General features: G+C 41.1%; 1 protein-coding gene across 1 annotated transcript in view; it reads left to right on the top strand.

Annotated features, from left to right (window-relative positions):
• Positions 1–7,681, top strand: part of RUNX3 (RUNX family transcription factor 3) — a 77,655-nt gene extending 69,974 nt beyond the window's left edge. The window contains exon 5 of the mRNA XM_077295914.1: positions 4,329–7,681. Coding sequence (XP_077152029.1) covers positions 4,329–4,846 — 518 coding nt within the window. The 3' untranslated portion in view covers positions 4,847–7,681. The remainder of the gene's footprint in view (positions 1–4,328) is intronic.
• The last annotated feature ends 8,737 nt before the right edge of the window (positions 7,682–16,418 follow it).

Raw genomic sequence — 16,418 nt, 5'->3', positions numbered from 1 at the left:
ACGGGTGCCAAAGCGGAGGCTGCAGGATCCGCAGTCTTCCCCCTCCCTCTCCCTCTTTGGGCCGTACGGGGAATCTCTTCCTCAGAGCTGCTCCCACCACCTTCCTGTCCCTCACGCCAAGATGGGTCGAGGACCTCATCATCTACACTACCCTCTGCCCCCAACTGCTCCTCCTGGGTAGTCTCAGCAGCAGAGCACGCACCAGTAAGTGGCACCTGAGTGTCATCATCAGCTGATGCGGCCTGCGATGTGGTGACCGGAGCCACTGGCCCACCCGCCTCTTCAGAGGAAGACAGAAAAAGCTGTTGGGCATCACTGCACCCTGCCTCTTCTTCCATTTCTCCAATGCTGCTTGGCTGGCCCCCTGTTTCCAAGCCAAGAGATTCAGAGAACAGAAGTAGAGACGGCTCCTGTCCTGGGCTCTCTGTCTGCCTGGGCAATTTGGCAGGTGGTGAAGAGACAGATGGCTGCTCTCCAGTGCTCTGTGTCTGAGAGGATGTGGCACTAATGGAAGTTGATGCATTAGCTGCCATCCATCCGACAACAGCTTCAATTTGTTCTTCACGCAGCAGCGGTGTACGGCGCTCGGACACAAAGCTTCGCATGAACGACTGTTGCCTGGTGAAAGTGGGTGCTGATGAGTCACCGGTGCCCGCAGCAGGCACAGAATCCCCACGTCCCCTCCCTGCTCCGCGACGGCTCCCACGCCCCCGTGCCTTACTCACTGCCTTCTTCATCTTGGTTGACTGATAAAGATAAGCAGAAAAGTACTAACGGATTTGTGTGCTTATTCCTGAGCAACTCCTCCTAACAGGTATAAGAAGCACTAATTATCTAAAGTGTGGACTAGACTTTAATATGAGCTAATGTGGCCTACAGAAATGTAAAGTGGTGTAACTGGTGTGTTTGGTGAACTTTATTATTTATTTATTTTTTGGGGGCTGAACTGACAACAGATAGAGCTGCAGTCACACGGAGACCGTGCAGACAGACGTAAACGGCGCTACAAGGCCCAAAAACCCTCCTCTACTTTATCCTATGTAGTGTTTTTCCACAAATTAGCTGGAGACGGGTGGAAAGACACTAATAGGATTTTTTTGAATAAATTAGCAGCAGACTACACTATTTGGAAAAAAAAGAAAATTGATTTGGCAGTATGACGCAGTGAAAAACCCTGAGCTGGAGACAACCAGGCTATAGCTGCTCACAGATTACAGGGCGAGCTGCAGTCACACGGAGACCGTGCAGACAGCCGTAAACGGCGCTGCAAGGCCCAAAAACCCTCCTCTACTTTATCCTATGTAGTGTTTTTCCACAAATTAGCTGGAGACGGGTGGAAAGACACTAATAGGATTTTTTTAAATTAATTAGCAGCAGACTACACTACTTTGAAAAAAAAGAAAATTGATTTGGCAGTATGACGCAGTGAAAAACCCTGAGCTGGAGACAACCAGGCTATAGCTGCTCACAGATTACAGGGGAGCTGCAGTCACACGGAGACCGTGCAGACAGCCGTAAACGGCGCTGCAAGGCCCAAAAACCCTCCTCTACTTTATCCTATGTAGTGTTTTTCCACAAATTAGCTGGAGACGGGTGGAAAGACACTAATAGGATTTTTTTAAATTAATTAGCAGCAGACTACACTACTTTGAAAAAAAAGAAAATTGATTTGGCGGTATGACGCAGTGAAAAACCCTGAGCTGGAGACAACCAGGCTACAGCTGCTCACAGATTACAGGGCGAGCTGCAGTCACACGGAGACCGTGCAGACAGCCGTAAACGGCGCTGCAAGGCCCAAAAACCCTCCTCTACTTTATCCTATGTAGTGTTTTTCCACAAATTAGCTGGAGACGGGTGGAAAGACACTAATAGGATTTTTTAAAATTAATTAGCAGCAGACTACACTACTTTGAAAAAAAAGAAAATTGATTTGGCGGTATGACGCAGTGAAAAACCCTGAGCTGGAGACAACCAGGCTACAGCTGCTCACAGATTACAGGGCGAGCTGCAGTCACACGGAGACCGTGCAGACAGCCGTAAACGGCGCTGCAAGGCCCAAAAACCCTCCTCTACTTTATCCTATGTAGTGTTTTTCCACAAATTAGCTGGAGACGGGTGGAAAGACACTAATAGGATTTTTTTGAATAAATTAGCAGCAGACTACACTACTTGGGAAAAAAAAAAAAAAAAGGAACAGTATGAGGCAATGAACCACCCTCCCTGAACTGAATACAACCAACTATGGATGGCCTATGTGGCTGCACTCAGACTGGAGACTGGGCTGCACTCACACACACACACACACAGACCCTGCAGATCGCTGTGAAAACAGCGCTACAAGGCAAAAGCAAGGTGAATAGTAGGTGAACACAGCGGTTGCTAAATTAGCCTTTGGAAAGCACAAAGAAGCAAATCGCTATCTCTAAACTGTCCCTCAGTCAGCAAACAGCGTCCTGTCACTAACTGAATTCACAGCAGAGTGATCGCAAAATGGCGCCAGCGACTTTTAAACTGCATCATGACATCATTACACCAGCCAATCACAGCCTTGCCAGTAGTTTCATGCCCTCCATGCTAAACAGGATGTGCCCACACTTGGAATCAATCTCATTGGCTGAATTTCTGCTTTTTGAATCTTAGAACTTCCGATTCCGGTATCCGATACGCGGCAAGTATCGGAATCCCGGTATCGGAATTCCGATACCGCAAGTATCGGCCGATACCCGATACTTGCGGTATCGGAATGCTCAACACTACTCATCAGTCAATAAAACCTTTGAAAAATCTGTCTTCAGAAACGTCTTTACCCGGTCTTGATGTTTCACCTTGCATGTCTAGTTCAGTGGTGGTTAGGTTTCAGCCTCCTTATCCTGACCATATCTCTAAGCACTGAACACCTTGTATTCCAGGGAGGTTGCAGTTCTGCAATATGACAGCACTGGAGGATAATGGTTTCCTGGTCGCTTCAAATGTTATTATTCTTAATCTTTGGCAGTTAATGTGTGTCTTTTTTCTCAATACTTTTTTGACTATTTGAAATAAAACTTTTGATGGTTTTGTGCTCACTCCCCATTATCTTAGCAATTTCAAGAGTGCTGCATCCTTCTGTAAGTCTATGTTCACACTTTGCTTTCTTACTGCGTTTTTTTAATGCAAATTTTAAGCTGAATTTTACACTACCAGAAAAAGCTATGAGAGTACAGAAATCTCATACACACCCTTTGTTTATTTCATGACTGAATTGGAAAACTGCTGTGTTTTTTGTAAACTGCAGTATGTCACTTCTTTCAGCATTTTTTCAGCACTTTTGCAGCATTTGTTCACCCATAGAAATCAATAAGTGCAAAAATGCAGCCATCTATATGAAGCAGCAATCCTAAAAGTCAATGTCGTCTCTCTAACGAGCCTTGTCACATGACTTAGGATAAAAGCCAAAATCTCAATTTACAGACACTGTGTTTTGGTGTACTGCCCCTTGTCAGGGCAAACTGTGAGATCTGCTTTAGCTAGGTGAGAGGCATCTGACCGGGATCCAAGGGGTAACACTTCTCCTTGTGGAGAGTGACATATCAAGCCTGTCATGCCAAGGTGAGGAGACTTTTAAGCCGAAATGCTCCTCTGAGAAATATGAAAATTGTCTTTTCAGAGAGGAAGAGGAATAGAACTCTAGTCCCACCTATAGGAATGCTCTTTGGAGAGTTGATATTGACTTTTAGGGTAGCTGCTCCCTGTAGGAGGCACTAGAGTTCTAATCCTCCTCCTTTCTGAAGAGACAATTTGCATATTTCCCAGAGGAGCGTTGGGGCTTATAAGTCTTCTCACCTTGGCATGTCAGGCTTGATATAGGAGAAACATTACTCCTTGGATCCCTATTCAATTCATGTAAATTATTCCCACTCCTGCCTTAGCAGTCAAGAGGGCAGTCTCAGGGGGTCAGTGTTAATTAATGATTAATAGCTGCCCCTGTGTGCACCTATACAGGGGATCCTGCCAGTCAATTATTTGGACCACTCACTTGATTGGTGAGCCAGGTAGGGGCAGGGATTTACATGAGTATAATATAATGCTAATACTACAATGCTGTAAGTCTGTAACTTACTTTTCATTGAAGGTGTTATTGTACAAGTGAAAATACTGTACAAATAGTTTTAAACTTATTGCTTCCTTCCTAAATATTTATATTAAGTTATGATTATTATATTCCTAGCCAATATGATACAGAAAAAAATGGCAAATATATCCTCTAGCAACCAAAGTAATATGATAAGACATATATATTGTATTATTATTTAATTGACACAATGAATCTTTTGTTTTTATCATTTCAGCAACAGACCTAAGTCCATTCTCCGACCCTCGACAGTTTGACCGCTCCTTCTCCACTTTACCATCTCTTACGGAGTCCAGATTTTCAGATACTAGAGTGCATTACCCTGGTGCCATGTCCTCTGCTTTTTCTTATACTGCCTCTCCCTCATCAACTGGAATTGGAGGAATTAGTGTAACCGGTATGCCTACTACTACACGTTTCCATCCCACTTACCTTCCACCTCCTTATCCTGGATCATCTCAAAATCAAAGTGGACCATTTCAGACCAATGCATCTCCATATCATTTGTACTACGGCACATCTTCTGGATCTTATCAGTTTTCTATGGTTGCAGGTGAACGTTCTCCTTCAAGAATGCTTTCTTCTTGTACTAGTGTGACAGCAGGGAACAACTTGATGAACCACAACTTGACCAACCAGAATGACGGAGTGGATGCAAATGGAAGTCATAGCAATTCGCCAACCAGTCTAACAAGCAGTGGAAGAATGGATGAGTCTGTCTGGAGGCCTTACTAAGCATGACTTCTAAATAAATGGACTAATGCTAAACAATACCAAAACAGACTGTCCAATAAGTAGACATAGACAAAGTTACAGTTAAAATGATGTGATGGTACTTATTGTAGTATAATACACACACGTATCACAAAGTGAGAGTAGCTACTCAACATAACTGCTAATACAGACTTTGTTTCAGCTGTAGAAGATACAAATCATATTACTCTTTCAGCATTATCATCTCAATATGAAAAGCACATCACATATGAGGATGAAATATTTAAGGAGAGTTGTCAAACAGGGCTCAAAAAAGAAATACAGGGAGAAATGCCAATAATGGCTTCCTTTTGAAAAAGGACATAGGAATATATATTAAACTTTAGTTTGAAGCAAAACTATAGCAGTTTAAATATTACATAAGAAGACCAGAAAGGAGTCAATTGTGGTAATGTAAGTGTTTGTAGGTAGGCAGACAAAAATGCAGGTGAAGTGTTCAAAGATTTTTTTAATGTATTTTAAATGTGCTAATTTAAAACATTTCTATTTTCTTACTTAGATTTTTTTAGTATTTAAGATCCCCAATATTTCCTTAGCTACCTGGGTCAGCCTATCTAAACTATTTGTAAAGAATAGAAAAGATTTATCATGGTAAAGTAAAAAAAAATTTTTTTGAGTTATATAAAACACAGCAATGATAGATTTCTTTATTTGCGTTTGGTTGGAGAGCACTTTGTCTTTGGGACAAATATATTATAACCAATTGATAAACAGGTGATTAATACATTTTTTGGGGAATGGATCAAACTTTTGCTATATTTGTTTTGTAACTTTACTGTGTTGTTTTCATTATTTGTATAATTGTTTTGTCCTATCAAAAAATACCTTCTGCCACAACAGATCAATGCAGCCTTTAATCTAGGTCAAGCAAGGGGATTTTTATTCCAACCTGTAGGTCATATTCCTTTATAGATCTACTTTTCAAAATCCAAATAGCAAGGGGCTGTAAATAAGGTCTAATCCCAAATTACAACTCCCATATGTCACAGTTTTCAATGTCAATACACTGTAGTTGTGACCTTGACGCCAGGTGTAGGGAAAACCTTGCATATCTGAATAAGTTGGGCACAAGTAATGTGTCAATATTAATATATGTTTTGCTTTATTTCAAATGAAGGAATATTAAAATATTTTCCTAAAAAATATTTGCTTTGCACTATTAAGCTTACTTTAAAAATGCATTACTTTGAAAAGATGTACTAGTTTTTTTTATTTATGCATTTGTATATAGGTTTTTTAAGAATTCCTTTCATATTGTTTCATAAATTGCATTATATATTCACAAATATTTTATTTATTTGGTGCTGGTAATACAAATGAATATTTTGTTAATCCATAATGGTAAATAAGGTTTAGTAACCATTGCTTTTGGAGAGCTAATGGTGGAGCATATATTAACTATTTGGTGTCATGCACATATAGCTGTGTGAAAAAGTGCTTTCCCCTTTCCTAAATTTCCTATTCTTTTGCATGTTTGTCACTCTAAAATGTTTCAGATCACCAAACAAATATAAATATTAGACAAATATAACACTAGTAAAAAAAAGTATGTGGTATTTAAATGAAGGTATTAAGGGAAAAAGAAATCCAAACCTACAGGATCCAGTGTGAAAAGTGATTGCCCCCTAAATCTAATAACTGGTTGGGCCAAGCTTAGCTGTAACAACTGCAATCAAGCATGTGCAATAATGGACAATGAGTCTTTTACAACGCTTTGGAGGAATGTCGACCCACTCATCTTTACAGAATTATTGTAATTCAGCCACATTGGGGGTTTCTGAGCATGAACCGCATTTTTAAGGCCATGCCACAGTATCTCAATTGGATTATGGTTAAGAGTTTGACTAGGCCACTGCAAAGTCATAATTTTATTTTTCTTAAACCATTCAGAGGTAGACTTGCTGGTGTGTTCTGGTTCATTGTACTGCTGCATAACCCAAGTTCACTTAAGCTTCTGGTCACAAACAGATGGCCGGACCTTATCCTTCAAGATTTTTTGATAGATAACAGAATTCATGGTTCCATTTACCACAGCAATTCTTCCAGGTCCTGAAGCAGCAATACAGCTCCAGACCATCACAGTACCAACACCATATCTTACTGTTGGCATGATGTTCCTTTTCTAAAATGCTGCGATACTTCTACACAAGATGTAATAGGATATACACCTTCCAAAAAGTTCAACTTTTGTCTCGTCAGTCCACAGAGAATTCCCCCCAAAGCAGTGATCTTCATCTTGGAACTTTTCCATGCAGGCCATTTTTGCCCAGTCTCTTTCTTATGGTGGAGTCATGAACACTGATCTTAATTGAGGCAAGTGAGGCTTGCAGTTATTTGTTGCAGGGTCTGTTTTGACCTCTTGGATAAGCCACCACTGCGCTCTAGGGGTAATTTTGGCTGTCCGACCACTCCTGGGAAGGTCTACCACTGATAGTCTTTTCCAGACTGATAGATCTTTGTTTCTCATTTGTTCCAGAATTTCTTTGGATCTCAGCATGAAGACTACCTTTTGATGCTCTTTTGGTCTACTTCACTTTGTCAGGCAGGTCCTATTTAAGTGATTTCTTAATTGAAAACAGATGTGGCAGTAATAAGGCCTGCGTGTGATTAGGGAATTTGAACTCAGTTTCCCAAAGATGAGGTAAACCACAGTTAATTTATAGTTTAAGGGAGGCAATCACTTTTTCACACAGGACTGTTGGTTTGGATTTCTTTTTCCTTTAATATTAAGGACCTTCATTTAAAAACTGCATTTTGTTTTTACTTGTGTTATCTTTGTCTATATTTAAATTTGTTTGGTGATCTGAAACATTTAAGTGTGACAAACATGCAAAAGAACAAGAAATCAGGAAAGGGCACTTTTTCACACAACTGTACATCGGAGGCACCTGGAGCCACTAGAGCCTTATTTTTTGGAACCAAAGGCATTTTTTAAGTTTCCATATGGTGTGACCAAGGGAGAATAAATCTATGATACAACATTCAATAGGGTACTCTATCACTTTTTTCTGTGGAATTCATACAGAATTGGTACTGAATTATTGTAGGGCGAAGATGTTTTTATTCAACCACAGACTATGTTTCTAATTTGGCAAAAAAACAACAAAAAGAAACATATGACCTGGTGTGAAATTTGTGACAGTACGTAGAGTATGGCTACATAGAAGTCTATGGGTGACACGTTATGACTAGTGTTGAGCGATACCGTCCGATACTTGAAAGTATCGGTATCGGAAAGTATCGGCCGATACCGGCAAAGTATCGGATCTAATCCGATACCGATACCCGATACCAATACAAGTCAATGGGACTCAAGTATATCGGACGGTATCCCTGATGGTTCCCAGGGTCTGAAGGAGAGGAAACTCTCCTTCAGGCCCTGGGATCCATATTAATGTGTAAAATAAAGAATTAAAATAAAAAATATCGCTATACTCACCTCTCCGACGCAGCCTGGACCTCACCGAGGGAACCGGCAGCGTTCTTTGCTTAAAATGCGCGCGTTTACTGCCTTCCGTGACGTCATGGCTTGTGACTGGTCGCGTGCCGCCCATGTGGCCGCGACGCGACCAATCACAGCAAGCCGTGACGTAATTTTCAGGTCCTGAATGCCTAATTCTGCATTCAGGACCTGAAAATTACGTCACGGCTTGCTGTGATTGGTCGCGTCGCGGTCACATGGGCGGCACGCAGCCAATCACAAGCCGTGACATAATTTTAAAATGCGCGTGTTTCCTGCCTCCCGTGACGTCACGGCTTGTGATTGGTCGCGTCGCCCATGTGACCGCGACGCGACCAATCACAAGCCGTAACGTAATTTTAAAATCCTGAATGCCTAGAATTTGGCATTCAGGCCCTGAAAATTACGTCACGGCTTGCTGTGATTGGTCGCGTCGCGGCCACATGGGCGGCACGCGACCAATCACAAGCCGTGATGTCACGGAAGGCAGTAAATGCGCGCATTTTAAGCAAAGAAGGCTGCCGGTTCCCTCGGTAAGGTGCAGGCTGCGTCGGAGAGGTGAGTATATCCCTATTTTTTATTTTAATTCTTTATTTTACACATTAATGTTGTTTCGATACCGATACCCGATACCACAAAAGTATCGGATCTCGGTATCGGAATTCCGATACCCGCAAGTATCGGCCGATACCCGATACTTGCGGTATCGGAATGCTCAACACTAGTTATGACACATTATGAGTCTACAGGTGCCACATTCATGTGCCGGAATCCTTGTTGTGTGCACAATAATAAAATTCACAACCTATGAACAGACTAAAAGATAGACTGAGAAAGATATTAAAGATCATTTATCAACAGCGGTGTAAAAAAGTATGTGTACATAAATACAATAACTGCTTGACTGATGTCTTTGTGTCTTTGTGTATTGGACGGCATACAATATGTTATTAACAAAGTGCCTAATTACAGCATAACTGCTTGTATTTGAGTCAATTACTAGCATTACCTATTGTACAGTAAATCTAAATCTATGCATGGTGCGTCACAAACTTAAAGTGCATAATGCCACCTTGTTGCCATTAAAGGGGCAATGATGAGGCAATGAGGTAAAGCAGTGCATATATTTCCAATAGGTCACTTCTAATCTTGACCAATCAGAGTGTGGTCGAGGTCTCCACCCCTACAAATTCCTTATGGAAACTTTAGAGATGTAAATGTAATGAATCCATCAATTCACTGCCATGTTAAAAAAAAAACCTATGCCACACAATACACTTTTTTTTACTGGATTCTGTGCAAGAAACGAACAGTAACTCCGATATACAACAGTCTGATAGTGCTAAAAGGACACTTTTTTGTCTTCCGTGTTGTGAATAGGAGTCTATGAACCCACTGATCATATGTGCTGGGAACTTACATACTTAAAGAGGTTGTTCAGCCCAAATCAATGAGTCTGCAGCCACTCTGTGTGACTGGAGACATATGAATCTCCCCTGTGCGCTCTGTGCGCTGCGGGCATTCACCGGTTACTAAGTTGGGACCGAAGGGTATGTATGCGTTATACATACTCCCTGCCAGAGCCCATTCATATATTTGCATTGAGCAACGACATGGTCATCCAGTGGTTGTGGTCAACTAGAGGTCACGGAATCGCTCCATAAAAGTATAAGGAGCGAGTCCACTTCCACTGGATGGGCTCTGGCTGGGAGTATGTATAATCCATACATACACCCCAGTCCCAACTTATAAACTGGTGAATACCCCGAAGCACATATTGCGTGCTCTGGGGAGAATCACACAGAGTGACTGCTAACTTATTGATTTTGACTGGACAACCTCTTTAACTAAAGCATAGCTACAAGTAATACATTAGACCAAATATTTTATTTAGATGGCAAATATTTTATTTTCAAGGCAAATATGCCAAAATTACAGACCTATAAATAGGCTGTAACATTATGGATCATACCCTAAGCTGCCCTTATAAAATCTGTTTGCATCTGCAACACAGATATGTATAATAACGTTGACTCGCACAATTGGAATGATTGAAGAACATGAAATGTGGCAAGCAAATAAGTTCACTGTTCGCAAAAATAGTGCAGAATAACACAGAATGTGCTGTCACACATTTAGACTAACATCAATGACTATGAATGCTCAGATCTGCACAGTACAGAGGAAGAAAGCCATAATAGACCTACAGTATCTTGGAATAGAGATTTAATACAAATATTTTTGGGGGAATTCACCTCAACTGGTATTTTATGTACCAATACTGGTTCTGGATTCGTTGAAGTAAGAGGCGCTAAAATCAATATAAGCCATAACTCTTAATGAATATGGCACATCTTTAAGCTGCCTGTGTGTCAGAGTCTGAAATGTACTTCAGTTGTATAATTTAGGGCACTTTATAGTAATTTTGTTGGACTGCCAATTGAATCCTACTCCCAGTTTCCAAAAATGGCAAAAGTCACAACATTTTTACACAATTAGACTTTGTGTACAAATTGGGCTTGATAGATTGGGCCTCTTATTATCAGTACTTTTAAAAATCTGATGTCATAATTTTCACAATCATTGCATTTTAGAATTGATATACTGTATATTTTTACTCATGGCAGACAGGAAATATCGATTCAGCCTTGTCATTAATTACTGCTATCAGGGAACTTTAATTGTATAAAGAGGTGTTAAAGGTGTATAATTCTTTTTCTCAAGTTTTAATTTGAAAGATAACATTTAAATAATGTAAATACGGCTTGTTAATTATTACATACTGAAAACAGAAATGTAAACATTTTCATGAATAATATGTTAAATAAATGTGACAGTCAGAAACAAGTTTGGGTGTCTTATCTGTGTTATTAACCATTTAATACTCATTGAAATCTGAACATATTACAGGAAAAAATAGTGCAGGCTTTAATATACATATTTAGTGGCTCCCTAATCCTGCAAAATAGACCATTAGTGATAACTTAGTGACATAGAACTACTGACCCCTGACTGTAGTGTCTCAGAGTATCATATATAGTACATTTTCTTCATGCATTCCCGCCTTTTGTTTGTGATAAGTATCCTCTTGTCAAATCTTACAAGCAGGAGGCAGAGGAGATAAGCTGTAGCTGCATCTAAAAAACTCTAATGAAGATTCTGCACACAACAATTAAAAATATCATAGTCAATGGGAGTTAACATAGTTTAATTTTTTTAACTAATTGTTATAAATACTGACTTTCTGTGTCAGAAACAATATCTCCAGTAGCATGGGATACATAGAGATGCAAGAAGGGTTGATCTTGATAAGGAAGATAGATGTCTGATAGTTGCTAGGAGGGATTTGATAAATAATAATGTCATCCTCTAGTTCACGAGAAGTCAGAGACTCACCTGCTGTCTACATGTACTGTACTGGTGGCCAGACTAGGGATTGCTTAACGATAGCCAAGGGGTTAAAATTTAAAGATGTTTAACCCCTTCACCCCCGGAGCTTTTTCCGTTTTTTCATTTTCGTTTTTCGCTCCCCTCCTTCCTAGAGCCATAACTTTTTTATTTTTCCGTCAATATGGCCATGTGAGGGCTTATTTTTTGCGGGAAGAGATGTACTTTTGAACGACATCATTGGTTTTGCCATGCCATGTGACAGAAAACAGGAAAAAAATTCCAAGTGTGATGAAATTGCAAAAAAGTGCAATATCACACTTGTTTTTTGTTTGGCTTTTTTGCTAGGTTCACCAAATGCTAAAACTGACCTGCCATTATGATTCTCCAGGTCATTACAAGTTCATAGAAACCTAACATGTCTACGTTATTTTTTTATCTAAGTGGTGAAAAAAAATTCCAAAGTTTGCTAAAAAAAAAAAAAAAATTGCGTGATTTTCCGATACTCGTAGCGTCTCCAATTTACGTGATCTGGGGTCAGGTGAGGGCTTATTTTTTGCGTGCCGAACTGACGTTTTTAATTATACCATTTTAGTGCAGATACATTCTTTTGATCACCCGTTATTGCATTTTAATGCAATGTTGCGGCGACCAAAAAAATGTAATTTTGGCGTTTTGATTTTTTTTCGCTACACCATTTAGCGATCAGGTTAATCCTTTGTTTTTATTGATAGATCGGGCGATTCTGAACGCGGCAATACCAAATATGTGTATGTTTGATTTTTTTTTATTGTTTTATTTTGATTGGGGCGAAAGGGTGAAGTACAGATCACCTCTATGTAGCAGAAAGGCAGGTGTACTTTGAACGCCGACCACAGGGTGGCGCTCAAAGCAATCGGCCATCAACAACCATAGAGGTCTCAAGGAGACCTCTGGTTGTTATGGCAATGCACCGCTGACCCCCGATCATGTGACGGGGGTCAGCAGTACGAGCGCCACTGGCCGCGCGGCGGGGAGCGCTAGTTAAATGCCGCTGTCAGCGTTTGACGGCGGCATTTAACTAGTTAATGGGCGCGAGCGGATCGCGATTCCGCTCGCGCTCATTGCGCGCACATGTCAGCTGTACAAAACAGCTGACATGTCGCGGCTTTGAGGTGGGCTCACCGCCGGAGCCCACCTCAAAGCGGGGGATCTGCCAGCTGACGTACTATTCCGTCAGCTGGCAGAAAGGGGTTAAGGAGCTGAGATGAAACAATTTACACTGCTAGGATATTGTTGGTGAGTTAGCATATGTCCAAAAAGAAAACTGACCCCTTAAAACTGTAGCACCGTATATACTCGAGTATAAGCTGACCCACGTATAAGCTGAAACCCCTAATTTTGCCACAAAAACCTGGGAAAACTTATTGACTCAAGTATAAGCCTAGGGTGGGAAATGCAGCAGCTACTGGTACAATTCAAAAATAAAAATAAATAAAATAAATAATAATAAATAATAATAATAATAATAATAAATAAAAGTAAAATTAATTGAGACATCAGTAGGTTAAGTGTTTTTGAATATCCATATTGAATCAGGAGCCCCATATAATGCTCCATAAAGTTCATGATGGGCCCCATTAGATGCTCCATACAAAAATATGCCCCATATAATGCTGCACAAAGGTTGATTATGGCCCCATAAGATGCTCCATAGAAACATTTGCTCCATACAATCCCGCATAAGGTTGAATATGGCCCCATAAGATGCTCTATAGAAAATGTGCCCCATATAATGCTGCATAAACGTTGATTATGGCCCCACAAGATGCTCCATAGAAACATTTGCCCCATATAATGCTGCACAAAGGTTGATTATGGCCCCATAAGATTATCCATAGAAACATTTGCCCCATGTAATACTTCACAAAGGTTGATTATGGCCCCATAAGATGCTCCATAGAAACATTTGCCGCATCCAATCCTGCATAAAGGTTGAATATGGCCCCATAAGATGCTCCATAGAAAATGTGCCCCATATAATGCCGCATAAAGGTTGATTATGGCCCCATAAGATGCTCCATAGAAACATTTGCCCCATATAATACTTCACAAAGGTTGATTATGACGCCATAAGATGCCCCATAGAAACATTTGCCCCATATAATGCTGCACAAAGGTTGATTATGGCCCCATAAGATGCTCCATAGAAACATTTGCCACATATAATACTTCACAAAGGTTGATTATGATGCCATAAGATGCTCCATAAAAACATTTGCCCTATATAATGCTGCATAAAGGTTGATTATGGCCCCATAAGATGCTCCATAGAATATTATGCCCCATACAATGCTGCATAAAGGTTGATTATGGCCCCATAAGATGCTCCATAGAAACATTTGCCCCATATAATGCTGCACAAAGGTTGTTTATGGCCCCATAAGATGCTCCATAGAAACATTTGCCCCATATAATACTTCACAAAGGTTGATTATGATGCCATAAGATGCTCCATAAAAACATTTGCCCCATATAATGCTGCATAAAGGTTGATTATGGTCCTATAACATGCTCCACAGAAAATGTGCCCCATATAATGCTGCATAAAGGGTGATTACGGACCCATAAGATGCTCCATAGAAAATGTGCCCCATATAATGCTGCATAAAGGTTGATTATGGCCCCATAAGATGCTCCATAGAAAATGTGTCCCATATATTTCTGCATAAAGGTTGATTATGGCCCCATAAGATGCTCTATAGACACATTTGCCCCATACAATGCTGCATAAAGGTTGATTATGGCCCCATAATGCTCTATAGAAACATTTGCCCCATATGCTGCTGCTGTGTTTAAAAAAAAAATGACATACTCACCTCTTGTCCTGAGCATGCGGGGACACCAGCACTTGCGATATTCACCTGTCCCTGTTCCACCGCCGCACGCTGCTCTGTCTTCCGTCTCTCTGCAGGGACTATTCAGGCAGAGGGTGGCGCGCACACTAAACACGTCATCGTGCCCTCTGACCTGAACGATACAGCCAGAGGACGCGGAAGACACAGCGGTGTGCAGCGGTGGAACGGGGACAGATGAATATTGCAATGCTTACCCTTCCCCATTATACTCACCCTCCGGGTGTGATCCCTGGCAGCTTCTCCGATGCGATGGTCTTTGACGCCAGCAGCTTGTTCCTGTGTTCAGCAGTCATTGGTACCGCTTATTAAAGTAATGAATATGCACTCCGCCCATGTGGGAGTGGAGTCGCGTTCATATTCATCACTTTAATGAGCGGTACCATGTGACCGCTGAACACAAGAAGAGCTGGGGGCGCTGGAGAAGCAGGGACATGCAGAGATGCACCGGGAGCAAGTGGGTATGTGACAGCTGCCACTCCATCTCCCCCGCCGACCCCCTGGGACAATGACTCAAGTATAAGCCGAGAGGGGCACTTTCAGCTTTAAAAAATGGGCTGAAAATCTTGGCTTATACTCGAGTATATAAATGGATAAAACAATTAAAACATTCCCAGGTATATGGTAATTGTAGTTGCATGAAAAAGAAGTTTAGTCCACCTAGCAGGTTCACATTTCTCATACCACTAAGTGGCCTCTGTGCACCAACACTATCTTACCCCTACTAGGGATGAGCGAACAAGTGGATGTTCAGGTTCGTTACGTTTGGCCGAACTTTAAAAACAGTTAGGTTTTGGTACCAGAACAGTACCCGAACTTGATCTTAAAAGCTAACTCCATTCAAGTCAATGGAGGGCTCAAACATCCAGTGGTTCCCACGCTTTCCTCTATGTGACAGCCTGGGAACAGTGGCTCTGAATGGTGGAAACCTTACAGAAATCGTCACAAGTGACAGCCACTGGATATTGCGGTTCCCATAGCATGTGAGCCAGCAGCTGTGAGCGGCAGTGGCTGATGACTAATACTGTCAACAGGGTCTCCTGCTTTCGCTGATAGCAAGGAGAGCAGGCGACGCTGATGAGAGTATTCACCAGTCAGCACCTGTGCATAGTGATAGCTTTACTGCTATTCTCAGGTGCCAGAGACAAAGAAGAAGATGGAAGTGGAATACTTTGTGGGATCATTTTGTTAATAAATGGGTGTACGAGGGCTAGTGTGGGGGAGTCTTTAATCAAATAAAGCTTTTTTTCTGTGTGTGTATTTATTTTTACTACTGGGTTAGCAATGGGGGTTACTGACTGAAACCTCTCCATTACTAACCCCCAAAACAATTACCCCAATTGCCACGCACCAGGGCAATAGGGAACAGCTGAGCCTAAGTGCCAGAATTGGTGCAACACTTCTGAGGTGGCTGCAGGTTGATATTTGGAGGTTGGGGATGGCACAATAATCATGGCCACTTCCAGCCTATTAATATCATCCTATAACTATCTGCTTTCCCTTTCCCTTCACTGGTTTAAAAAATAGGTGGGACCCCACTGCATTTTTTTCATTAATTCATTTATTTATTACTAAATAAGTAAAGGAAAAATACTAATAATTAAATAAATAAATGAAAAAAAACAAAGTGGGGTCCCCATTTTATTTGTTTATTTTTGTTCTAATATGGTGCTCTGGCCTCTAACAGCCATGCCAATACTTGAAATGGCTGTGATGGTGCTAGAAGTGCCCACACCAGAAAAGCTTGATGATTGGCTGCACTGCAGCCTTTCACCAAACTTTATTAGTCCGA

Source organism: Ranitomeya variabilis, chromosome 3 (genome assembly GCF_051348905.1).
Source record: "Ranitomeya variabilis isolate aRanVar5 chromosome 3, aRanVar5.hap1, whole genome shotgun sequence".
Lineage (NCBI taxonomy): Eukaryota > Metazoa > Chordata > Amphibia > Anura > Dendrobatidae > Ranitomeya > Ranitomeya variabilis.
The sequence above is the reverse complement of the archived record's forward strand: the minus strand, read 5'-3'. Positions and strand labels throughout refer to the sequence as shown.